This window comes from Vombatus ursinus, unplaced genomic scaffold (assembly GCF_900497805.2).
Source record: "Vombatus ursinus unplaced genomic scaffold, bare-nosed wombat genome assembly UNPS02014867.1, whole genome shotgun sequence".
In the NCBI taxonomy this organism is placed as follows: Eukaryota; Metazoa; Chordata; class Mammalia; order Diprotodontia; family Vombatidae; genus Vombatus; species Vombatus ursinus.
Genome location: NW_020954645.1, coordinates 1,405,961 through 1,431,255, shown reverse-complemented (window position 1 = coordinate 1,431,255; position 25,295 = coordinate 1,405,961). Strand labels below are relative to the sequence as shown.

The 25,295-nt window shown below is 43.4% G+C and overlaps 2 protein-coding genes across 8 annotated transcripts in view; one reads left to right on the top strand and one right to left on the bottom strand.

Annotated features, from left to right (window-relative positions):
• Positions 1-15,424, top strand: part of ALS2CL (ALS2 C-terminal like) — a 68,941-nt gene extending 53,517 nt beyond the window's left edge. For 5 of the 7 annotated variants that reach the window (XM_027842135.1, XM_027842136.1, XM_027842132.1 and 2 more), the window contains 9 exons: positions 2,399-2,556; positions 2,676-2,744; positions 6,713-6,886; positions 10,056-10,098; positions 11,126-11,187; positions 12,492-12,641; positions 12,832-12,928; positions 13,989-14,065; positions 14,640-15,424. In XM_027842135.1, coding sequence (XP_027697936.1) covers positions 2,399-2,556; positions 2,676-2,744; positions 6,713-6,886; positions 10,056-10,098; positions 11,126-11,187; positions 12,492-12,641; positions 12,832-12,928; positions 13,989-14,065; positions 14,640-14,754 — 945 coding nt within the window. In that variant the 3' untranslated portion in view covers positions 14,755-15,424. Of the gene's footprint in view, positions 1-2,398; positions 2,557-2,675; positions 2,745-6,712; positions 6,887-8,584; positions 9,452-10,055; positions 10,099-11,125; positions 11,188-12,491; positions 12,642-12,831; positions 12,929-13,988 lie in introns of those variants that run through there. The other 2 variants (XM_027842137.1, XM_027842138.1) reach the window with 2 other exon arrangements.
• JMJD4 (jumonji domain containing 4) overlaps positions 15,008-25,295 on the bottom strand; it is a 21,266-nt gene continuing 10,978 nt past the window's right edge. Inside the window, exons 6-7 of the mRNA XM_027842140.1 lie at positions 20,584-20,730; positions 15,008-16,053 (exon numbers count right to left, since the gene is read on the bottom strand). Of these exons, the coding sequence (XP_027697941.1) occupies positions 15,751-16,053; positions 20,584-20,730 (450 nt within the window). The 3' untranslated portion in view covers positions 15,008-15,750. The remainder of the gene's footprint in view (positions 16,054-20,583; positions 20,731-25,295) is intronic.

Genomic DNA, 25,295 nt, shown 5'->3' with positions numbered 1-25,295 from the left:
TTGTAAAGAATGGGTGGTAGGATCAGAAGAGCTAATGCATGAAAAACATTTTGGAAACCTTAAAGTTCTATGTAAAACGTCAGTAACTTTATTATTATGAATGCTTGGCTTGGTCCTCACTATGAGGAGGCTGAGCAGAGGTTATCACTCCCATTTTACATATGAGAAAGCTGAGGTGCAGAATGGAAAACTAAAGGCTCAGGTCCTAAGCTTGAGGCTGCCATGAGTTTTGCCCATTTCCTGACTCTTCAGATACTTGGAAACAGTCCAGAGGATCTTTTGCCTTTGGCCCTCAGAGCTTTTACCTTTTTTTATTATTATTTTTAAATCTTCCTTGATTTTTGAACTCCCAACTTGCCTTTCCTGCTCTCAGGCCAGTATGAATGAATGAATGAATGAATGGTTATCCATCCATCCATCCATTCATTCACCTATCCCTCCTGCATTTCCTGCTCTTGGCCTTGTATAAATGACCGAAAATTTTCATTCAATCATGTATTCATCCTTCCCTTGCTATTCTTGCTCCAGCAGAGAAAGTGAATACCTTAGAGTTGGGAGGCAGAGAGTAAGGACAGGTGGTGGCCTTCCCTTTCCCCATTCTTCTTACTCTTCCATGAGGACATCTAGGGTCACCTCATTAGTAAGAAGAGGAAGGGGATAGAAGATAGAAGACATGGGGTTTGCTAGCCCCAGAGATTTCTTGCAGAGTGGTTGAGCCATGGACACACCACTCTGTGGATTGATTGGGAGCTGGTGACTACGAGGACAGCATAGGCAGGGAAGGGACCCGGGGCAGCCTGGCCTTCAGAGTTTCATCCTGGGTCTGTTCATTCCCTTGGTTTGGTGGTGGCGGTGTTGGGAGGGGGTTGAGGGAGAGACTGTCCCACCAATAACCCTGGGAGCAGGCAACGGTAAAACTGTGATCCTGGATCTAGTTTGATACCTAGTCTTGAGAATTGTACCCTTCCCTAGAGGAGGGTGCCCTGGGGCTCTTAGCACCTGGATCCTGAGCCTGCTTGACTCTCTGAGCTTAGAGATACACTGCCACATCTAATCCCCGGCTCTCTGCCCTGTAACTGGGTGGTCTGTTTTCCCCCTTTCCCTTCGCCCTTCTGTTTTCTTACACCCCATACCATAAGAGCCCTAGGTTTTGTTTACAAGGCAGATGTAGCAGCACAGTGGTTGGTCTCAAAGGTCACACATAATGCTTGTGTGACCTTGGGCAAATTACTTCACCTCATAGTGCCCTGGGCAGTTCTCTAAGGGAAAAAAAGTATAGATTATCCAAATGTTAGAGGAATACCCAGACTCAGAGTCCATTCTCATGAAAGAAGACTATTCTGGGCACTGTCACCTAAATGTCACACAGTGATTTTATAGCAAAGCTGAGACTCAACTCAGGTCTGCTACCTTGTCTCCACTCTCCCATCCTCTCCTCAGTCTAGAACATTGAATAAGAGTCAGGACACCCTTTCTACATTTTTAAGTTCCTTCTGAATTCTGACTTTTTGTGTTCCATGTTCTATGTTCTAAGTTCTACGTTCTTTAATTCTGACATCCTGTGTTTTAAGGTCCTACCTATCTTTCACATTCTATGTTCTGTTTTACAAGACCCTGTCTAACTTTGATGTTCAAAGTACCTGTGTTCTAGGGTCCCTTCTAGCCCTGACATTCCATGTTCTGTGATCTTAGGTCCCTTCCCAATTCTGACATTGTAGGGTTCCAAAGTCCCTTCCAGCCCAAACGCTCTATATTCAATGTCTTAAGGGGTCTTTCCGTCTTCATAGTCTATGTTGCTGGATCCTTCCAGCTCTTGAATTGTATAGAACTGGGGTTCTTAACCTGAGGTCCACATGGAAAGATTTCTGGGGGTTCCTTTGATGGGGGAAAATTATCTGTATTTTCACTAATGTCTAATTGAAATTTGTTTTTCCTTAAGTTATTTAAAAGCATTATTCTGGAGCAGCTAGGTGGTGTAGTGTATAGAGCACCGGCCCTGGAGTCAGAGGACCTGAGTTCAAATCTGGCTTCAGACACATAACAATCACTAGCTGTGTGACTCTGGGCAAGTCACTTAACCCCAACTGCCTCACCAAAAAAAAAAAAAAAAAAAGTTATGTTTCAGACTTCACCAGACTGCCATAGACGGTCCATGACACAAAAAAGGTTAAGAACCCCTGGCATAGGAGATCGGTATCTGTTTCCTTGTGCTCCTGCTTTCTTTATAAAGAACAAATGGGGATACTCAACAGTGCCCAGACTTATTCCTAGGGCACCTAGGAATGCCCTAAAGGTCTGATGACCTATATGAAGTGGGGACAGGCCATGAGTGATAAAGGGCAGCGTTAAGATTTTGTGATTGTCTGAGGGAGTGCAGAACCATCCCTTGTCTGTGTAGGCCCTGAAATCTTCTGTGCACCCTCTGGGGAAGCTGATGAAGCTGCTGACGCTGGCCTTCCAGGCCACCTACTCTGGCATCGGGGCCAACAAACACCTGCTGGTCCTGGCTCAGGAGGAGGTCAAACATCATGCCCAGGAGGTCTGGGCTTTCTATCAGTAAGTTGGCGGCAGCTTCTCAGATGACTTCTAGATACCTTCCAACTCAAGATTTTACAGCTCTTGAGATTCTAGGAGGAGAGAGTGGACAAACGGCTTCTTTTCTTATCTGTTTGTAGGGGACTGTTGCGAGTAGCCTTGGAGCGACAGGGCCAGATTCAGGAGGAGAGTGAAGACACCAGTAACAGGTAACCGAGGTCCCCCACTCCATCTTGGTGTTTCTGAGTTTGCTGTCCTGGGTTCGACTTCCAGGAGACCCAATCCAACCCACTCCACTTTCTGCTTCTCAGTGATTTAGGTTTCCTGTATGCAGCTGACTCAGGCCCCTGGTTTTCCCTCCCAGAGAAGCATAGGAGAAGAGGAAGGGTTGAGTGTTCCAAGACTTGTGTCCGAATATCAGTTCTTCTAACCATGGGACCCTTTAGTTTCCCCTACTATAAGACAAAGGGGTTGGACTAGTTTTGAGGCTGGCAAACTACTGCTGACTGCCTCGTTTTTTTTTTCCCACTGTAAATTCCGTCCAGGCATGGTGGCTGGGTTGTATTTTGTGGACCTAGACCTGGGTGGCCTAGGACTGTATTTTCTCGACCCTTGGACTGGTTGGTCTCTAAATTTCCTCCAGCTCTAAATCCTATGATCCTAATCTCACCTTCTGGAACTTACCTCCAGAGGAGAGGTCTCTGGGATAGGGTTACAGGGAGAATGAGAGTGCAACACTCCATCTTGGTGGGGTAGAGAAGGTTGGGTACCATTCCTTAAAGTGAAGTCTGTGGATTTCAAGAATTTAGGCTTCACTGAGGGCTGGTCACATTTAATATGAGTATTCTTGCCTTTGCTCCAAGTTTGTCCATGTCATTCTTACTGTATTTTTGAACCATTCCTGAATTCTCACCTTTATAAATGGAGACTTTATACTTTACAAATGGAGAACTGAGACCTGGGGAAGAGGGGTGACTTGTAAAGGGTGAAATGAGGAAATCAGATGAGCCTAAAGAGAAATGAGGCATTGGCAATGACAAAGGAATGTTTAAAATGAAAAAGATGACAGATCCATGGTAGTAGCTTTGGTGCTCTGTGGCCTGGGTCATTCAATACCTAACAAACAATAATTAAGCACTCACTGTGTGCAGAGGACTGAGATACAAAGTTAGATAAGTCTAGTACAGAGGTTGTTAAACTTTTTGATGTCAGGACCGCATTAGACTCTTAAAAATTATTGAAGCTTCTCCCAAAGAACTTTTGTTTCTGTGGGTTATATCTATCAATATTTATCACCTTAGAAATTAAAACTGATAAAAGTTTAAAATACATATTAATTCATTAAAATAATAATAGTTCCATTATATGTTAACAGATCTTTATAAAAAATATATTTTCTTTTTTTAAAAAAATATATTTTCTAAGACAAAATATTTAATGAGAAGAGTGGCATTGTTTTGTATATTTTTTACACATTTTAAAAGAGTTCTTTAATGTCTGACTTAATAGAAGACAGCCAGATGATTATATTTACTTCTATATCGAACCTGTTGTGATACGTTGTCTTGGTTGAAGTATATGAAGAAAATCTAGCCTCACACAGATATGTAGCTAGAAAAAAGAGGATTTTAATAGATAATATTTATGAAAACTATTATGAAAATAGTTGTGACATCTCAGACCCCCCTGAAAGGGTCTCAGGGATCCTCAGACCTCACTTTGAGAGCCCACTGGTCTAGCAGGAAATTTTAAAATTCAGTTAAACCACAAGTAAGTGCCTACTTCATGCAGAGCACATATGAAATTTAGGAATCCTTACCTTTGTGGTCCTCACAATCTTGGATGGAGTTATATATGGCATTTGATTCAATTCAATTGAACTCAATCCAATTAAATTCCTAGGATCAAGAATTAGAAATCTAGCCCAACCCCTTTGTATTACAGGTGGGGAAACTGAGGCCCAGTAAGCGTGAATGATTTGTGATTTAAACCAAGTCTTTTGATTCCAACTTACACTTTTTTTTTGCCTCAACAAGCATACATTCAGTGCCTATTTTGTGCATAGTCCTGTCTCTGTGAGAGAGTTTAGGTAAGATATAGTAGGGGGTCAAGATATAAACACAAAGATCAAATAAGATAATGTTTATAAAATATTTTGCAAACTTTAAAATGCTATCTAAAAGTCTTCTTAGTATTAGTAATGATAAAATTGTAAATAAGTAATAAAATAATAGCAAGCATTGATATAGGGTTTACTATGTGCCAGGCACTGTGCTAAGTGCTTTACAAATATCATCTTATTTTATCCTCACCACAACCACGGGTGGTAGGTGCTATTGTCAACCCATTTTACAGTTGAGGAAAATGAGACAGACATTAATTAAGTGGCTTACTTAAAATGATACAACTAATAAGGATCTGAGGTTGGATTTGAATTCAGGTGTTCCTAACTCAGGCCCCAGTGATTTGTAATAATAATTGCTAACATTTGTATAGTGCCTGCCTGCTTTGTGCCAAGCACTATGGTAAATGCTTTATAATTATTATCTTATTTGATCCTCACAACAACCCTGGGAGATAGGTGCTATTATCATCCCCATTTTACAGTTGAGAAAACTGAGGCAGACAGATTGAATGACTTGCCCAAAGTGATACAGGTAGTAGGGTCTGAGGCCACATTTGGACTCACGTCTTCCTGGTGCTCTATCCACTGAGCCACCTAGCTTTAGAACAAAATATGACAAATACTAACCTTAAAATACTTAAATCCTTGAAATCCTTAAATACTTAAAATACTAACCTTAAAAACTTATCTAAAGTCTCTGATTAATACTAGTAACAGTAATAAACAAATAGTTTTGGAACAAAGTATATGACGCGTGCAAACCAGATCCTAAATGCAGTAGGGCAGGGAAGATGAGGACATCAGCAGCAGGGTGGGGAAAAACCCGGGAAAGTCACTATCTGTTGTGAGCAGGGATTGTTCGACTCTTTGTCCTTGTCACCGCAGTGTCTGGAACAGGGCCTGGAATGTAGTAGGTGCTTAATAAATGCTTGTCGATTGATATTGCCATTGCTACATACCTAGAAGGCTGGCCTAAACTACTGATCAACGGGACAAAACTTAGAGCTTTCTTGCTAAGTTCAAGGCTTAGCTACTGTCCTCATGTGGAAGTCCGGCTCCCTCCCAAGGGGGGCAGGCCCCTTCCCTTTCATCCTTTCCTTCAGGGAAAGTAAAGCACATCACAGACTGAAACATTTTCAGATAGGTGATCACAGAGTCGTACATCTCGAGCTGGAAAGGTCAGTGTAACCCCTCATTTTATAGATGATGAAAATAAGGCCCACAGAGGTTAAGTGATGTGCTCTAGATCCCATAGGTAGTAAAATTCCGAGGTGAGATTTGAACCCAGGCCTTCGGACTCCAGAGACAGTGCATTTTCCATTGTGCCCCATGGTTCAGAAACCTCTTGCCCCTTCCTCCCCACCCTGAGCCATTTGGAGAGGGACATAGAACATGGTAGAGAGAGAAGAGCCTTGAGCTGTTCTTGGGCTGTGAGGTCTTAATGAAGCCTCCCGTTCCATTAGTGACTGACTCACTCTGTGATCTGAGAATCATAAATTTAGAGCTGACTGGGGCTTCAGAAACCAATTGACCCTCTCCTCTCAGGGCTTAAGGCTCCTTTTCTGGTAAAAGGAGGGAATAAGGATCCCTTTTCTTGCTCACTCTGGTATTGGGAATAACATATAAGACAATGCTCGTCAAACTGTTTTGGAAAGTTTAAAATGTGATATTTATTTTGGAGGTGGTTGAAGTGAGAAAGGCTGAGCTCCCTCCCAATAGTTGTTTTATTGAGGGGATACCTGTGGCCTTGGCCTTTTTGGGGCAGCTAGATGGCACAGTGGATAGAGTGCTGGATCTGGAGTCAGGAAGACTCATCTTCCCGACTTCAAATCTCCCCTCAGACACTGGTTGTGTGACCCTGGGCAAGTCACCTAACCCCGTTGGCCTCAATTTCTTCATGCGTAAAATAAGCTGGAGAAGGAAATGGCAAACCACTCCAGTATCTCTGCCAAGAAAACCCCAAATGGGGTCATGAAGAGTCGTGGTCCTGGTCTTACAGGCAGGAAGGCTGTGCAGACACACACCCAGTAATTCTTCCTTTCTCCCTCCCAGTCACCCTGAGGCCTACAGGCTGGTCCTGCCAATCATCCTGTCCTGCTTCTATCCAGAGCTCTTCATGCTGTACATGTTGTACCATGAGAAAGAAGACAACCTCTACAGCCAGGGCATAGCCGACCTGAGCTTGTTCCCAGACACCAAGCTGCTGGAATGCCTGGATGTGCAGAAGTGAGTGCGGTCCCCTAGGTTCTGGCTCTTTTCCATCCCAGATCCCAAAGGATCTTGGGTTTGACATCCATTCTCTCTCCCTACCTCTAGGGCACAACCACTCTTTCTCCTCAATGCCCTTTACATATTTTTATTGATTCTTCAGAGAAAGGAGTTGCTTGGAGTATGGATTAACCATCTACCTCCATTAAAAAATTTTTTTTAATTAATTAATTTATTTTTAGTTTTCAACAATCACTTCCATACACTTTTGAGTTTTAAATTTTTCTCCCCCTCCCCTCCCGACTCCCTCCCCAAGACAGCATGCAATCTGATATAGGCTCTATATATACATTACTATTAAACATATTTTCACATTAGTGATGTTGTAAAGAAGAGTTAGAACCAATAGGAGGAACCACAAGAAACAGGAAACAAAACAGAAGGAAAAAAAGAGCAAATAGTATGCTTCGATCTGCATTCAAACTCCACAGTTCTTTCTTTGGATGGGGATAGCATTTCCCATCATGAGACTTTTGGAGATGTCTTAGATCTTGCATTGCTGAAAAGGGCTAAGTCTATCAAAGTTAGTCATCACACAAGGTGGCTGTTACTGTGTACAACGTTCTCCTAGTTCTGCTCACTTCACTCAGCATCAGTCCATACAAGTCTTTCCAGGTTTTTCTGAAGTCTGCCTGCTCATCATTTCTTATAGCACAATAGTTTTCCATTACATTCATGTACTACAACTTGTTCAGCCATTCCCCAATTGATGGGCATCCCCTCAATTTCCAATTCTTTGCCATCACAGAAAGAGCTGCTATGAATATTTTTGTACATGGGTCCTTTTTCCATTTTTATTATCTCTCTGGGGTACAGCCCTAGAAGTGCTGTTGCTGGGTCGAAGGGTAAGCACATTTTTACAGCCTTTTAGGCATAGTTCCAAATGGCTCTCCAAAATGGTTGGATCACTACCTCCATTTCTTGATGCCATGGAGGTTACACAGGGTAATCGCTACTGGTGTACAGAAAAGCCATCCCATATGATACACCCTGGCCATTGCTTTCAGTGACTGTTTGAGAGTCTTACCCATCCCCAGCAGGGTCTTCATCAGTCTTTTCACAGGGCAGGAATTTAACTTGTATTCAGAAAAAGGTGCTCCAAAGAACCAGATAATATTTATTATCATAGATTTAAGAACTGGCAGGCTCTTAAGAGGGCATCCAGTCCAAACCCATCATTTTACAGATGAGGAAATTGAGTCTAGAGAGGTTAGGTTACCTATAAAGGGGAAGAGCAAGGATTTGAACCCAGGCACTCTGACTTCCAACCCAGAGCTCTCTTCTACTATATAAGGGTGCCACTTACATGTTGGCGATGTTTATGGGAGCTCTCACTGACCTGACTCTGCAATTTTCCTCTCCTGTACAATCCAGCTGTCTTACACCCTAGCGTATGGGGACCTTTCTATCACCGGCTTCCTTATGGACACTCTGCTTCTATTACTATAGTAATTGGAATCGTCACATTATCCCCCATGGGCATGGACTGTGAATGCACTTTTACCTGTTCCCCTTGTGCCTAGGACAGGGTTTTGTCATAGAGCAAGAGAGGGACAGTGTCAAAGAAAAAAAATGTTAATAATGTAGTCTGCAATTTAGTCCGCCAGAAGCAATTTTATTGAATGCAACATTAATTTATATTCAAACTATTTCTAGCTTGGAGACACATTCAGACTGGGACAGTTCTCCATGTTCTCCGACATGATTCTCTGCCAGGAAGATTTTAGGTAACATTTATAGGAATCTTGAACAAAGAAAAGATCATAATATGTTAAAGTGTAGTTTGGGGGTTAACATCCTAAAACTGCCCAGTTCCTTCTTGGACTATTCCTCCTAAGGAATTCCTTCCTTCAATCAAAATCTTAACCTCAAATTCCCAAAGAGAAGACACAGTCCTTAGGTGGGGCAAGAGGCCAATTACTTCAAAGGAGAGGGGGGACAGCTCAGTGATATTATCTAGACCAGAGTTGTGTTCAGTTATCATTCTTACTGAATTTCAAAGGAAGGTCTCAGCCTTTCTGCCTCCCATTTGCCTAAAGGGAAAAATCTGGAAAGGCTGGAGAAATATTTCTTGAGAAACTAAAAAGGAATCTTTTTGTTTTGTTTCATTTAAAATATGCTTCCTCAACAGTTTGGTACAGACTGATAGGCTTAAACCAAAGATGCAGGGCTGCAGCTGGTCAAAATCATTGAGAATACATAATCTGGGAGAGACAGGGACCATAGGAGGTCATTCATTGGGTCCCTATCTCTCTGGAGGAGTTCCCCATTGAAATCATCACAGATAAGATAAACATCTAACCAGTCTTTAAATGCCACAAGCTGAAGATACAAGGTATTATAATTAGGTAAGCTCCAGGCTGGGAGTCAGGAGATTTGGGTTCAGCTTTTCTACTAATTCACTGTCCACTTCACAATAATAACAATAACTAGGGTTTACACAACATTTCAGGGTTTGCAAATTACTTTACACGTTATCTCATTTAATCCTCACAACAACCTAGGTTCTATTATTATCCTCATTTTATGGATGAGGAGACTGAGGCAGACAGAGGTTATCCACAGCTAGTAAGCATCTTCAGGCTAGATTTGAACTCAGGTCTATCCTGACTCCTGGTTCAAGGTTGTATCCAATGTGCTTTAGTGGGGAGTGATGAGAGCCGGGGAATCTGGGTTTTTAATCCTCTGTTCCTTACTATTTGTGTAACTTTGGGCAGGGTTGGTCTTTGTGCCTTACTTAGAACGAGGGGCTTATACAAGATACCTCTGAGGTCCTTTCCAACCCTAAATCCTGTGATCTCAGACTTCTCTCTGGGTCTCAGTTTTGCTATCTGTCCAATGAGGTTGAAGCCTACATATTACTATTTGTATTCTATCAGAAGTAATTTGTGGTCAACAATTAAATATAAATAAGGTAGGTATATTGGGAGGGGATCACACAGTGCAATGAGGGGATGGTGGTGAAGGAGATGATCTCTAAGGCCCTTCTCAGCTCTGGTACATGCTCAAGAATATTCTATGGCTTACTTTGGCAAAATGCTTGATGATATAACCAGCCCTTAGGATCAGGAAATTCTGAGCCCATTTCCTCTTGCTCAGTCCTAAAAACTCGTTCCTCTTGTTCCAGGCACCTCTGGCCTCTCAAGGACCTCACATTGACAACCAACCAGGTGAGAGGACTACCTTCCCAGGCACCCAGCCCACCCAGCTAGCTCCTGGCAGAATACCTGATTGGTGTGGTGTGGGGTAGAGTGGGGGGCGGTAAGAGACAGTGTGAGGGGTGAGAAGGTTCTACTGAAGTCACTGGCATCATCAAGGAAAGCTTCCTAGAGGGAGCAGGTATGGTGTAAAGGTTAGGAAGAGAGTCAGGTTTAAGATTGAATAGAGAGGGAGGCAGCAAGAAATTGGTGGGGGGGAGGGGAGGAGTAGATGGACCATTCAGGCACAATAAAAACACGGTAGATAGGAAAAACAGACTTGTGTTGTTCAGATTGGAGAAGCAGCAAAATGTAATAGAATGAGCACTGGGCTCCGAGACAGGAGATGTGGACTACAGTCCTGACTCATCCACTTATTTGCTATGGATCCTTGGGCAAGTCACCACTTTGACTCAGTTTCCTCTGCTTTAAAATGAACGTGTCGGATTGTGGGGAAGCTGCTGCCTAGAGGCCACACGTGGCCTTCTAGATCCTTGGAAGTGGCCTTTTGACCGAGTCCAAGTTTTACTGAACAAATCCTTTTATTAAGGGGATGTATTTAATGCATGTAATAACATGGATTTGTTCTGTGAAGTTTGGATTCAGTCAAAGGGCTGAACTTGAGGACCTAGAGGGCTGCATGTGGTCTCAAGGACCCAGGTTCCCCACCCCTGGATTAGGTGATCTCCAAAATCCTTTTCAGCTGTCACATGCTAGGATAAGTTATGATGAGAGAATGTGGGCCTTTAGGTGAAGTCTGATCTGACTGCTTCTGGGGCATATGATTGATAATGAGTCAATGGCCCAATTATAGGCTTGGGATCAAGGGGGCAAGTAGGACTAAGTGAGGGGCAGGGATTGAAGGAGAATGTTGAAGGGCTGAGGATCATCAGGATGGAGGGATTTGGTTTCTAGCTGGCCTTGTGGAGAGGCTGACGTAGGGGGGAGAAGATTGGGTAGGGGGTCCCAGTGTGATTTTGGCTCTGCTGTCCCCTTGCAGAGATACTCCCTGGTTAGAGACAAGTGCTTCCTCTCTGCCACTGAGTGCTTGCAGAAGATCATGTGAGTCACCCTTTCAGGGTCAAACACCCCATATAGGAGCTGGGTGGGCTATCTTCCCCTCTCACTGGAGGGGGGCAGGATATCTCCCTTTCATTCCCACCCAGAGTTGGAGACCATGCCCTTATCCTATTCCAGGCAGGTAGTAGCCTGCTGCCCTAACCCTATGCATGCCAGTGCATATCGACTAGAGACCTCAGTGCCTTCATCTTGCCATTATTCATGCAGATGCTCCCTCCAAGATTTTGCTCTGGTCTTCAATTTTTTTTTTAAACTTTTATCAAGTGGCTCTGAACTGCTTTTTAAGTGGATGTACAAGACATCAACATCTGGCCTCAGTGGCTCCCAATTTACTCATTCATGTGATTCGGCAATCCTACAAGAGATGGGTCCATCAAAGTTCCCCCCCCCCCCCCCCCCCCCCCCCCCCCCGCCCCCCCCCCCCCCCCCCCCCCCCCCCCCCCCCCGCCATACGGCAGACAAACTCCTCAGCCAGCCTTCAATGCCCTTAGGCATAGTTTCCTCTATGTCAAGTGGTTCTACTTCTCTACCAAACTACATTCCTTTAGCAATATACCCTGCTTCACTCTGCATTTTAGTAGTCCATACTGTTAGGTACATGGGCCATTCCCTGCCCCTTCTCTCTTTCCAAATCCAACTCAGTCTGTTTCCACCAGAAAGTCCTGGATTTACTCTGGTGGGTTCCATTCACTCCTGCCTCCTTTAAGTTTTAATGCACGTAGCTCTATTCAGCTAATGCTATTCTGAACTTGGCTTATATGTTTTTTTAATGTATGTTTCCATACTGGTCCACTTGTGATTGATTCCTGATTTATACCCTTGACACTTCAGTGCAAGGATTGAGTATTTCCCATTAGACTAGGGGCTTTTTAAGGGGTGGGTCTTCTTTCAGACTGGAGGGGATCCGTGAGGGCAGAGACCATCTCCCATCAGACTGGGGGATGAAGGAGAAATTCATTCCAGATCGAAGCTTCTCTTTCCCTTTCACTTCTCTCTCCATCCCCAGTCTGGTCGGGCTTAAGGCACAGTTCTCCATGAAGGAAGACTTACTGATGAGACGACCTTAGGCTGTTCTGCCCTTCCCTAGGGGACAAAATGAAGTCAGGAGACCTAGTTTCAAATCCTGACTCTGACACTAGTTGTGTGATCCCAAGTGAACTGACCTCTCTGAGCCTGTTTCCTCATTGATAAATGGAGGCTGGTGATACTTGCACTACCTACTTCACAAGGGTGTTGTGAAGATCCCTGTCTAAATGAGATCTATTCCTACTACCTCTCTACAACAGCACTACTGTGGATCCCCGGGAGAAGCTGGAGATGCTTGAAAAGACCTATGTTGAGATTGAGAACACGGTTTCCCGGGTTCTGGAGAGGGAACATAAGCTTCCCATGGATGACCTGCTGCCCTTACTCATCTATGTTGTGTCCCGGGCCCGGTAAGCCAGCTTTTAGCTAAGGAACAGCAGGTTGGCACAGATTAGACCCACAGGGGTTCATGAGTGGGTGCCTTTTCTCCTATTCAGCTGGCTTGGGTCAGGGGAGATCTTCTGAGGGCAGGACGGACTACAGGATGCCAGTAGTGATGTCATAAACCATTCCCCTGTGCCATTCCAAAATGTTTCCTAGGATCCAGCACCTGGGAGCAGAAATCCATCTGATCAGGGACATGATGGACCCCATCCACAGAGGAGGACTGTATGATTTCCTGCTGACAGCCCTCGAGGTGAGGTAGCCAGGGAAGAAGGGGCATTGGTTTCTTTCTGGGAATGGATCTAATTTGTTAACAGAATCAGGTCAGGACTGGAAGGGACCTTAGAAATAATGTAGCTTCCCCACTTCCCTCTACCTTTGGCCTCCCTCTCCTTTTTAACAGGGTAGAAAGAAATATGTTGAGGTCATAATGCAAGTTTGTAGAAATTTCACTACATGGTGTTGCCTTCCACATGTATAGCAGTCTTTTCTGCTCTCTGGGTCGGCTGTCAGGCAGCTCTAAGAAGGGTCTCTAGCCATGGCAGTGGGGTAAATTGAACTATCCACACAGTGACTCAAACTTTGCAAATACTGGTTGTTCAATAAATGTCCATTTAAATGAGTTTCTACTCTCTCCTTTCTCTGAGTTGTGGCATGTGTTTGCAAGGTCACGTTAGGGAATCCTTGGTCTTCTGGTTTGGGGGTAGTCTCCCAATTCATAATTTTTGGAAAGGAGGCTTCTTGCAATCTGGCAACTAATGAATGTTAGTAATTGAGCCCCTCTAGGTACATGTCAGAATAGAGGACATAGTGGTAGGAGAGGGGAGGGGGATACAGAGCCAACTTCGAAGTCAGGAAGACCCAGGTTCTAATCTCACCTGACACATGCTGGCTGTGTGCCCACAGGCACACACTCTCCGTGGTCCTGGTAACTGTCTAAGCCTGTAAGTTGGCAGGAAAGGTGCCAGGCTGTATTGGTAGAAGGAGTTGCTTGATCAAAGAGTGCCCTACACCAATGAAATCACCCATTTAGTTCCTATCCCTGTCCTTATGCCCAGAGGCGGATCACATACTCAAACAGGCATCTGGACTCCCAAGTCCAGTGCTTTCTCCACCATGCTTGGAAGCAGTCTGGTATAATGGAAAAATTGGGCCCTTAGGTTCCTCATCTACAAATTAGGCTTTGCTAGATGCTAATACCCATTCTAGCTCTGGCGCTTTGTGGCACTGGATGGTCAACCCCCTTGGGTGTTGAGGTTTGGTATTTCCTCTTGATGCCTGACTACTCACTGTTTTTTCTCTCTCTGACCCAGTCCTGTTACGAGCACATCCAGAAGGAGGACATGCGGCTGCACCGCTTGGCTGGAGTCCATAATCAGAAGGCTCTCTGGTAGCTCAACCCTGCCTGGGCCTGGGTCTGGATAGGGTCGAAGGCCAAGGAAGGAGAAGCCGGTAGACGTATCCACACAGGGGGAGGGTAGACCAATGTGTAGAGCATCACTGTGACTACAAGCAGCACACTTTGGTTCGTTCTTATCATCCCAGAGAGGGAGTTCTGGATACAAATGCCCATTCCCCCTCAGGGTGCTGCTCCTCGGGAAACGGAGCACTCCCCTGTCTGGCCATCTCAGGCAGATAGGCAGGCTCTAGGGTCTTCCACTGGGCTAGGCTTCCCTGGTCCTTGCCTTGGGGAAGAAGTTAAGGGGGATATAATGTTGCACTTTAAATATTTTTTGAATTTTTTAGAAATAGAAATTGAACATTTGCTATGTGAGATGACGTGGAGAACATCAAAATGTTTGGGCCACAGTGTTTTCCTTCAACGACCTTACACTGTGGAGACACACAGCCCTAGAGGACTGGATTCTCTGTGCCCACGGCCAGGACTGAGTTATCTGGGCGAGAATAACTGTCCTCATGTGTCCTGTGTGCCCCAGCCCCTCCAGCCTTCTGCTTTTTCCCAGGAGCCAAGCGAGGGAAAGGTGCAAAGCAGGACCTGAAAAGCAGAACTCCCGTGCCTTTCACTGTGCTGTACATGATGCTGTACCTCAGGAGGACCCAGCTATAATACAAGGGTGAATAGAGGTGACAGAAGAAGGTCTGGGCAGCAACTATGTGGGAGCTGCCATAAAGTACCAGATTATGGAGTATGGAGGGTACACACCAAGCTTTGGGAATAACCTTAAGAATGATTCCCCACCCCATTTCCAAGCTGTAGCATTCTCAGCAGCCCTAACTATAAGAGCAGCTCTCATTCCTGTGGGGCCTGTAGTATTATAAAGCACTTTCCTCACAAATACCCATCTGGGTATTTAGTGCCAGTACAATCAGCTCTATTTTACAGAACTGGGACTTTTACTCAGATCTCGTTTCCCACACGTGGTCCACTCTCATCATCGTTGCTCCACAACAACAAAGGTCTCTGAGTCAAGGGGCAGTTTTTCCTGGAGTGAAGTGCAGCTGCTTGTCTGATAACACAGGGAGATCGCCAAGTGAGAAGCAAAGCTGGTGGAGCCTGCAGGGTGATTCCAGAAGAGAGGGGGTCAGAGGGTGAGCCGACCGGCAGGGGAGAAGCTGCTGCTGCTTGATTGCTTTGCTTCAGGGGGAGTCACCAGCGTCGTCTGTGGTGCTGGCACGTGATAGCTTTGGGGGAGCTCATGCAAGAGGCAGGGCTTCCTGGGCACCTGGGGTAGAGAAATGCTGCAGGGTCACACCAAGAAGAGAGGTCAATAAACATCGGCTGGAAAGAGCTTCAGAAGTTAGCTTCTTCTCTTTCTATCATATCAGTCCTGTGAGACTGGATCTCAGGGAAGTTGTGGGAACAGGAAATTACTTTTTATTTAAATTATGTTCCTAGTATCACAGACCCAGAGAGCTAGGAGGGACCCTGGGCTCATCTAGTCCCACCACTTCATTTCACAGAGGAGGAAGTTAGGTGACCTCCCCAAGGTCACATAGGTAGTAAATGGCAGAGCTAGATTTGAATTCCCAGTGAGTCCCAAGTTCAAGATCACCTTTGGAGCAAGGTGGACTATACTGACGGACACCTTCTTGCTGCTTAATTATAAAGCATAACTAGAGAGAAGCATTTATTTTTTCTTTCAGGTTGTTGAACAGGTCCTCTGGGGGTGGTGAAAGTTCACTGGTCTCCAGTTTCTGGAAATCTGGGTTTGTGATCAAGGATGCTAACACATCAGCAATCCGACTTAAATCAAAAGCTGCATGGTGGGGGCCCAGTCCAGGGCTGTCACTGCAAAGATTTCCCAAGGGTTTGGTCTCAGGAACCTTTTCGAGGAGAGAAATTCTCTTTTTTGCTATGACTTTGAGGAAGTTATAAAACTCTTTGTAGTCAATTCCAGTGCATGATTTCATGATCACCTGAAGATCAGAAAGAAAAAGAAGTATTATGAGATTATGCTTTAAATGACACTTTCCCAAGTACTTACTTCATTCAATAAGGATTTCCTGAGCACCCTTTGAGCATATACCCAACCTTTAGTTGGGAACCTCTGGGACAGAAGCAGTTTCAGACAGGGTCCTTGGTCTCAAGCAGCTCACAGTTTAGTTGGAGAAAATTGACATAAAAATGTAAAAAGCTGAACAATGCAACAACAAAAACCATGTAACATCCTAATGTAATGTTGAGTAAATGCCAAACAAGGAACAAAAATAATAAGTAATCTTAAGAGTTCAGAGGAGGGATTGAGGGAGAGAGGGATCATTATGTTCTATTGGTTAGGGAAGGCTTGACGGAGGAGGTGGAGTTTGCCTAGAAGAATGGTTAAGACTTGGAGAGGCAGAGAGGAGAACATTACAGACTTAAATAGCATGAGTAAAATGGGGGCCAGGTATATCTGTAGGGCAATGAGTACCCTTAGTCTGGCTAGAGTGGAGGGTTTGAATGCAAGATAATCTGGCATCATGTTGTGGAGGGCCTCAAGTGTCAGGATGTGGATGTAAAGGACAAAAATTCAAGCAGGAAGGGACCTTAGAATTCATCGAGCGTAGGAATGCTTAACCTGGGGTTAATGGACCCAGATTTCAGAAGTTCCACAAACTTGGATGGGAAAAAAATTAAAACTTTATTGCAATATAATGGTATCATTTGTATTCCTGTGTATTCAAAAACATTATTCTCAAAAGGGCTCCATAGGCTTTAACCAGGCTGCCAAGGGGGTCTGTGGTCTTAAACAAAAAAGGTTAAGAACCTCTGATCCAGTGTAACCATCTCATGTGACAACAAATTGAGGCCCAGAGAGTAAATTAATTTTCTAGGGTCGAAGAACTACTTGGTGACAGTTTCCCTGACATCTAGTCCAGAGCTCTTTAAAACCATGGCCATCTTAGTCATCACAGCTGCCCCAACTCTTCCCCACCTTAGTCTTTGCCTATGTGTCTTTGCTTCAACACACTTCAACCAGGTAATGAGGTCAGAGACTATCACCATCTGCCTGGACTTCAGAGGCTCCTATTTCCCCTAGTTATCCTGGCCTGAACACAAATAAATCCTTTTTTCTCAATGTACCACAGACCAGGTTGGGGTTTTCACTAAGAAACTGAAATGAAAATGACAAAGCCAAAAGAAAAAAAGATAAAAACCCAGAATGAATTATAAAGCACAGATCCCTGATCTTGAGGCTGGTTTGTTAGCACAATTTATCAGGCACAAGGCCCCTGTTCCCATTTGTCACTTTAGCCTTCTCAAGGTTAGATGCAAGGCAGAGTTTTTAAGACTCCTTCCCTGACAACTTCTAGGCATTACTGCTAGATGGCTGGGCTGGGGCCAACTTTCAGATGCTTTTAGGAACGTACTGTTTCCAAGCCAGGCCCATCTTATGATCCAGTAATAAGCAATTCAATCTAACCTAACAAACATTAAGCACCTATCACATGTAAAGCAGTAGGACTATGCCAGTCCTAGAGGGAAACTCAAAATACTCAGAGATCTGTGATCTCATTTTTTGGCTGTTTCCTTCAATGATCCCGATGACAACTCATCTGTTCTTGCCCCAACTTGTGAGACTCTTGAGCATGACCTCCCTTTAAGTTCACCACAATTCACTCAATGTGCTGAAGGCCTTCCTTGATTTCTCCAGATAGTATTAGGATGCCAGTGGGGAACTCTGGCTGTCCTCTTGTCATCTCTCATTTTTGGCCATGTGACTAACCCATCTTCCTATGACACATTTCCTTAATGTCATTATTTACTCCTGTTTTCCTTTGAAGTTCCTAATTAGTTACATGGTACAATGTACTCACACCAACAATGTCCTCTGTGTGAAATTTAATTTCAGTTCTTCTGAAAGTGCTGCATTCCATTCTTTGCTGTCATAGAGCAACAACTGAAGGATGTTGGTATTTAAAAGATAGGCTTCTGTTACAAAGGCAATTTTGAAGGCATTAAGATGCTTCACAGTTTCACAAAGGCAAGCTAGCTCACTCTCCTCCTGTTAAACTCTGGGCCCAATATGTTAACCATCCTCATTATCTGTCCCAAGTATACATGTAAATGGACAAGTGCTAATTTGTGCATGCAAATGCATGTCATTATCTGGGCAACAGCCTTCATCCATACGGTCTTTCCTGATGCAACCAACAACAACATCACCCCCAAGCAGCATCTGGAAGACCACCCATCCACAATGCATCCCTCTTCAACTTGGACTCTGTGCTGGATTGCTTTTATCACTGTAGTGAATGGCTATGGTGGCTGAGGTTTATGATCAGAGTTTACTTCTGTTATTATGTCATTTGAAATAGCTTAAATGATTTTTACCATATGGATGGGAGACATCTTGCTGGAAGAGGGTGTTCAAGGTGGTCTTTTGTTCTACTTAAATGCTTTTTCACAATCAACAAAACAAGCACAGCAGGATCTTGTATTCTTTACATCTTTTAGTTAACTGTAAAATGGAAAAGATTTGACCCACTGTTGAATATCCCTTGTGAAAGCCTGCTTGCTCCATACCAATACACCCACTAAGGATGTCCGTCAGTTTGTGTATAGATGACTCCAATAAAGATTTTGCATAGATGCAAAAGTAGGCATATGGTTACTGATGTTCTCTTGGTTGCTTTTTTTTTCTTTTTGGTATTAATAAGGTCCTAGATTTTTTCACACTTTTGATATTTCCCTCCCTTCAGATACTTTGTGTATCATTCCCTCAACAATCTCACAATTGTGTCACTTCCAGTATGAATCTTCTTTAGATATACTTGGTCCACTGCTTTTTTGCCACTGTTCTCTTTAGTACCAATGCTACCTTCCCTATAAGCACATTCAGGATCATGATGTTAAAGTCCCAGCGTGGTGGCTTCACTGTCACTGATGATTAAGACAGTTTTCATAGATACCCTTTGCAGATCTTTTCCATTTTTTTCTGCTTGTTGTCCTTCCATTTTGTCTTTAAATGCCCTTGGGATGACTTTGCTTAGCTGGTCCTCTATCTAGATTTCTAGCCTATTTTTTTTCCTGTTTTATGAGATAAAATTGTTCACAATCACCTATTATCCTTCATAAAGATTTTACAAAGGTGTTTAAAATGCCTTTGGCCACCATTTCTCTCTGCTTGGCAAGTAAGTCAAAGGTTCTTCTGGCCCTGTTATGGCAATTGATTTATGATGCTTAAATTTCTGGATAAAGTGATTACATCTTGTATCCATGTCATTTCTGTTGTTCATTTCCCAACTTTCATTATCAATTGGTTGTTTGAATAGTTCTGAATAAAGTTATTTCAGTGGTATGCCATATCATTTTCTCATTATTCTTCTATCTTTTTAGTAATTATGATCTTTGCTCTGACCAGTTTGGTGGTCTCAATTATACACAGAAAACCGAATGAGGAATACCTTCCTCATCAATAGCAAGTCTTTTCTCGTCTGTTAAAATATAATCAATTTCATTTTTCGTGATGTTATTTGGTGCTTGCCATGTCCACAGACTATAAATTCTTTTCTCAAAGAGAATATTCATAATATGAACATGTGAAGGTTCTGATTGGCCTCAAGGGTTTGGCCTCTTTCAATCCTTTTTTTCTGAACCACGCTTTCCAACCTATTTTCCACCATCCTTGCCTTTTCTCACTTTTGCAATGAAGTCATTGAGTATCAGAGTATACCATGATTCAGAATTTCTATACCTCTTCATTCTCTGCAACTGATATTTCATGTTTAAGTTGTTATTTTCATGGTTTTCAGAATATATTTCTTGAGTACCGTGATAGAAGATGTCAAACGTCAATGAAGTAATGCTTCTTGAGGCCTTGGGGTATACAACAAAGCCAACTCCTTTCTTTGTCTCCAAGGAGTAGACCTGTGAGTCACCCTTCCAGTTAGCTGCAACTTCTGTCTTCTGGTTACATTTTATAGTGAGAATATCAATATTGCTTATGATTCAGTTCCTCTAGCAGTATGCCAACTTGTTGGTCACTGGAGAATAACCTCTTATCCAAAGTACCCAGAGTCAACTGAAAGTTTAGAGACTATCTTTAAAACTACATGATTCTTAGCACTCCCGGCCCCTTTCCTGTTACTCTGCTACTAACACTGAAGAGACAGAAGGTGGCCGCATAGAGGTGAAGGTCATTTTGTGTTTCTTTATTAGGACCAAGTGATGAGTCAACACCAGGTGATGAGTCTACTGGTGATAAACCCAGAATAACTGGTCAGAACTCAGAGTAACCTTCATGCTTCTGAGAAGAGCTTTGTGGAGGCCCCTGTCAATATAAAGATTTTTTTTTTAAACCCAGCATCACCTTACACACAGTCCATCTTAAGTAAGGGACTCTCTTTGCAGGAAGCAGGGAACCCACAACTAGATACTTTCTAGGGCTCTGGTTCTCTCCCTAGCCCACCTCTGGCTCTCAACCACGGTTTGCTACAAATGCAGCGATCCTGTCCCCATCCTACCTGGCAGTGCTGATGCCAGTCTTCCATAGTGTCCCTCCACTCAGAGATCTCCTGTTGCACAGCATCCAGCTCAGCCTGCAGGAAGTGCCACATGGTAGCTACATTGCAGCCATTCATCCAGTTGTGATTAATGGAAATGGTGTCATCCTGAAAGAGTGATGAGTTAAAATGAGCATCCCTGAAAAGCCACCAGAGGTTATCAAAGGAGGGCATTTTGACAGAATTAACAGATGCCAATGGCATTTAGTCACCAGATGATAGACCTCAAAGGAGGTATTCTCAAGGCTCATTCCTGTCAAGGTAAGGAAAAGAGGCCAAGGACAGTGGTGCATGCTTGTAGCTCCTACTGCTGGGGAGGCTGAGGTGGGTCCAGTGGGGGAGTTATGAGCTGAAATGGGGGAGGCCATATTGGTTATCTGCATTAAGTCTGGGCCAAGATAGAGGACCAGCAGGCTGCTGAAGGAAGGGCCGGACCAGTCCAGGTCAGCAAATCAGAGCACATTAAAGCTTCAATCAATATTGGGACTAGGCCCCTGGGTGTCTGCCTTACTTCCAGCTTGGCTGAGATAGATGTAGAAAGGGCTGGAGGCCCAATTTGCCCTCTGATTAGCCTTTTACAAGTGGCTATGAAAATGTAAAGACCCCTGAAAGAGGTACATATCAGCTAACAACTTGGTGGGGAACCAGGACTAGAGGTAGAATTTGAACCCAGGGCTTCCTAGGTTCAATAGCCCAGTGCTATTGGATATGTTCCACTGAACCAAAATCTGCCTCTGCATTTTTACCCACTGCTACTCGTTGTGTCCTTTGGGACCAGACAGAACAAGTCTAAATCTTGTTTCCACACAAGAGATCTTCCTATACTTGAAGACTGTTATGGTGTTGCCACTAAACCCTTTCTTCCCTTCTCCAGGATAAACATCCCCAGCCTCTTTAACTAATCCTCACATGGCACAATCCTGAGGCCTTTTGCGATCCTGTTGCTTTCCATTGGACACTCTGGCTTCTAAGCATTTTTGCTATAACATGGCCCTGGAAGTGAATACAGCACACTCCTGAGGTGGTTTAACAGGACAGAGTACAGTGGGATTATCACTTCCTTCCTTCTGTTTGGGGCAGCTAGGTGGTGCAGTAGGCAGAGTGCTGGGATTGGAATCAGGAAGACTCCTCTTCTTGAGTTCAAATCTGGCCCTCAGACACTTACGAGCTGTGTGCCCCTGGGCAAGTCACTTCACCCTATTTGCCTCAGTTTCCTCATCTGCAAAATGAGCTGGAGAAGGAAATGGCAAGCCACTCCAGTATCGTTGTCAAGAAAACCCCAAACGGGAAGAGTCGGACAAAACTGAAAAATGACTGACCAATCACCACCTTCTAGACATCATACAATTTAAAGTAGTCTAAGAACTCGGTGGCTTCTGTGGTTGCTAGGTCACACTGCTGACTAATACTGAGCTTGTAATCCACTAAGTACCCTCCCCTCACACGCGGCCATTAAAAATAAACAAACAGCTGCTACACAGACACTGAATCTGAAGCCGGCTTTTTGAACTCAAGGGTAAGGCATTTATTTTTATGAACGCTTCATCTTATCAGGGCTTTGTTGAAATCTAGGTCTACTACAGCACTCTGCCCGAGCTCTGTTACTTCTTCTTCCTTTTCCAGATGTTCAGTCACCAGTCACTGACTGATGCGTTAGGATTTTGGCAGGAACTGAAGCATGTTCACCGGCCTATGGTTGTGGATTCCACTTTCTCTCTCTCTCTTTTTAAACGGATACCACATTGGTCCTTTTCTAGGATGTTCCAAAGACTGCTGATGGATGTTATGCAATCACACCTATCAGTTCTTCCAGCACCCTGGAATGCACTTTGTCTGGCTCTGATGATTTAGAATTCAAGGCCTCTTTTATTATAATTTCCCCACTTAGCTTTCATTTCCACCGAGTCATTTTTATTCTATCTTTTCTAAAGTTTTCCTTAGTACAGAAAACAGAAGCAAATTAAGTCAAGTAGTTCTGTCTGCTTTTTGTTATGCAGACCTCTCTCTCCTTCATTCTTTTTTTTTCCCTGCAGTATAGATTTTTAAAATCCTTTTTTGTTGTTCTTAGCTTTCCTAAACAGTCTCAGCTCACTCCAAGCTATACCAGACTCTTGCAGGCCTGTGCCATGGTTTTGGATTTTTTACCCCATGTGCTTTTGCATCAACCTTCTGAAGACATGCCTATTAAAAAAAAACAAAACAAAGAAACCAAACCTAAGTTGCTCTATGAATCTGCTGTTCATTTGCATTGCTCTCTTCAGGTTACTGTCCCTTTCCCTTACTGGAACTGTTCTCTTTGTGACTTGAGAACTTCCCATCCCTCCTGGGTTGACTACCCCCACAGCATTTAGTAGAAGCTGGATTTGCTTAGGTACTTCTATTTAAGAACTGTCTCTTTTTACTGTGAAGTGAAGGGAAGAGGCATGTAGATCAGCATCCTTGTTTTCCATGAACTGTACTCTACTTTGCTCAGGAAGATGTCCAGCTGCTGTTTAGGCTAGCCCAAGTTCATGCCCTGCCTTCAGTCTGTTTTTATGACATGATGCCTCAAGCTATGTCTGGACCAAGGGTGGAGAACTTGCAGCCTTGAGACCACATGTGGCCTTCTTGGTCCTCAAGTGCGGCTCTTTGACTGAAGTTTGGAGAGAGTCAAAGGGCTGCACTTGAGGATCTAAAGCGCTACATGCCACCTTGAGGCTGCAGGTTCCCCACCCCTGGTCTGGACTGAACTGATATCCTGACACTTAATTATGTAAACCTTTTTCTTTCTGTTTGCTAATGTATTTAAGATGTTTTGATTCACTGAATGGAAACTCAATGGAAATTCATAAAGAAGTTTACCTCAATTACTTTTAATTGCTTAATAAAGCTCTGAGAAAATCTTACCTGCTAATATAAATAAGTGATTTTATTCCACAAAGATATTACCTACTCTTCCTCTGCAGCCTTTTAAAATCTGGTCTTCCCCGAAGCAGGGTGCATGTCAGATCACACCTGGCTTTCCTTCCCTTATCTGTCGTGAACTCTAAGATGGAAAGGTCACCATTTGCTCCCTCCCCACCTGTGCTACCAAAGCTTCTTCTACTTCACTCAGTAACTTCCTCCTTGTCAATGAGAATCACATCCATTTTTTGAAGCATAAAATTATCATTGAGCAATCTAATAAATCATTAGTAGTTCTGCTTTTGGCTGAGAGCTCCAGTAGATGTCTAGATATCTTAAAGTCTCCTATCTCTACTATATAACCATTCTTTTCTGTTTCCATATCACGTTTCTATGCCTGATCTCATCGAGTTCTTCCTTCTGTTCAGGTGGTCAATAGCAATATCGCCTGTTGAAATTCACCCAGATGTTCTCTAACAGGCTCTTTTCCTTGATTCCTGGATTTCCTCATGTGACAATGTCTTCATATGTGATGCTTCTCAGTCCATACTTAAAACTTTTTTTTTTTAATAAAACACACCATTCTGGATCCACATTCCATCCACATTCCACTGTCAAGTCTCAGTGACATCCCTGAGGTCACATTTGCCGCTTCATATCAGGATGTCTCATTCACCACCACCATCACTCTGGCTTTTTTTAACCTTTGTGCATTTGAACATAGGCATCCAAGGTCATGGCTCTTACTGATGGCTCCTTCGATTTTTCTCTCCTACAAATTTCTTGGCTTCTCTACTGCTATTCTACCTACACTGTGGTTTATATAATTGTTATTTAACTTGGTAGAAATCCATACTCACTTTCCCCCTCCCTAACTTTCCTTTCCAATTTAACGTCTTATGAGGTAAACACACTCTTACCAGTCCTTCTTAGGTATGCTCCAACCTGGGCAAGAATTGTTCATTCCTGTACCTGAACATCTGACATTGCTTCATTCTTTTCAAGTATATCTTATGTCCTCAACTTAACTGTGAGCTGCTGGGGGGGGGGCAAGTACGATGCCCTGTTGTCTAGTACAGCGGAAGGTACTGTAAGCACTGAAATGTTGCTTTAGACCCAGGGCAAGTCAGTCCCTCCAGGCCTTAGTTCCTCATCTGCAAAACGAAGGAGTTGAGGTCACTGACCTCCAAGGTCTCTTCCTGTTCTAAATCTTATGTTTTATGATCCTATGAAATGTTTATTTAAAACCAAACATTACATGTAAATGGGAAAAAATAAAATATTATTAAAAAAGATAAAAAAATAAATTTAAACACATGGAAGATTTACATGCAAGGTATTTGCACATAGAACAGCCAGCATTTATAGTGTTTTGAAGTTCAAAAAGCATTTCCATATATTACCTTCTCATCTGATCCTCGCAGTAAGCCTCTGAAGCAGGTAGGTATGACAGGCATTGTTATTGCCACGTCAAGGGTGGATCTGAACTCAGGTCCCATATGTCTCTGAGTTAAATGAACAAAACCCATTTGTTCTCTTGGGCTAAACTCAACTCGGGGGTCTCTGGGCTTGGTGCTGAGGATTCAAAGATGAAAAATGACAAAGAGCCTACCTTTAAGGAGTTTAGAACAATAGTAACTCAAATTTCTACAGCATTTAAAGTTTCACAAAGGTCACATTTTGTTCCTTACAAAATCCTATAAAGTAGGCAGTGCATATATGATTATCCCTATTTTTCCAGGTGAACAAAATGAGATTCATAAGGGTGAGTAACTTGCCCACAGTCACAA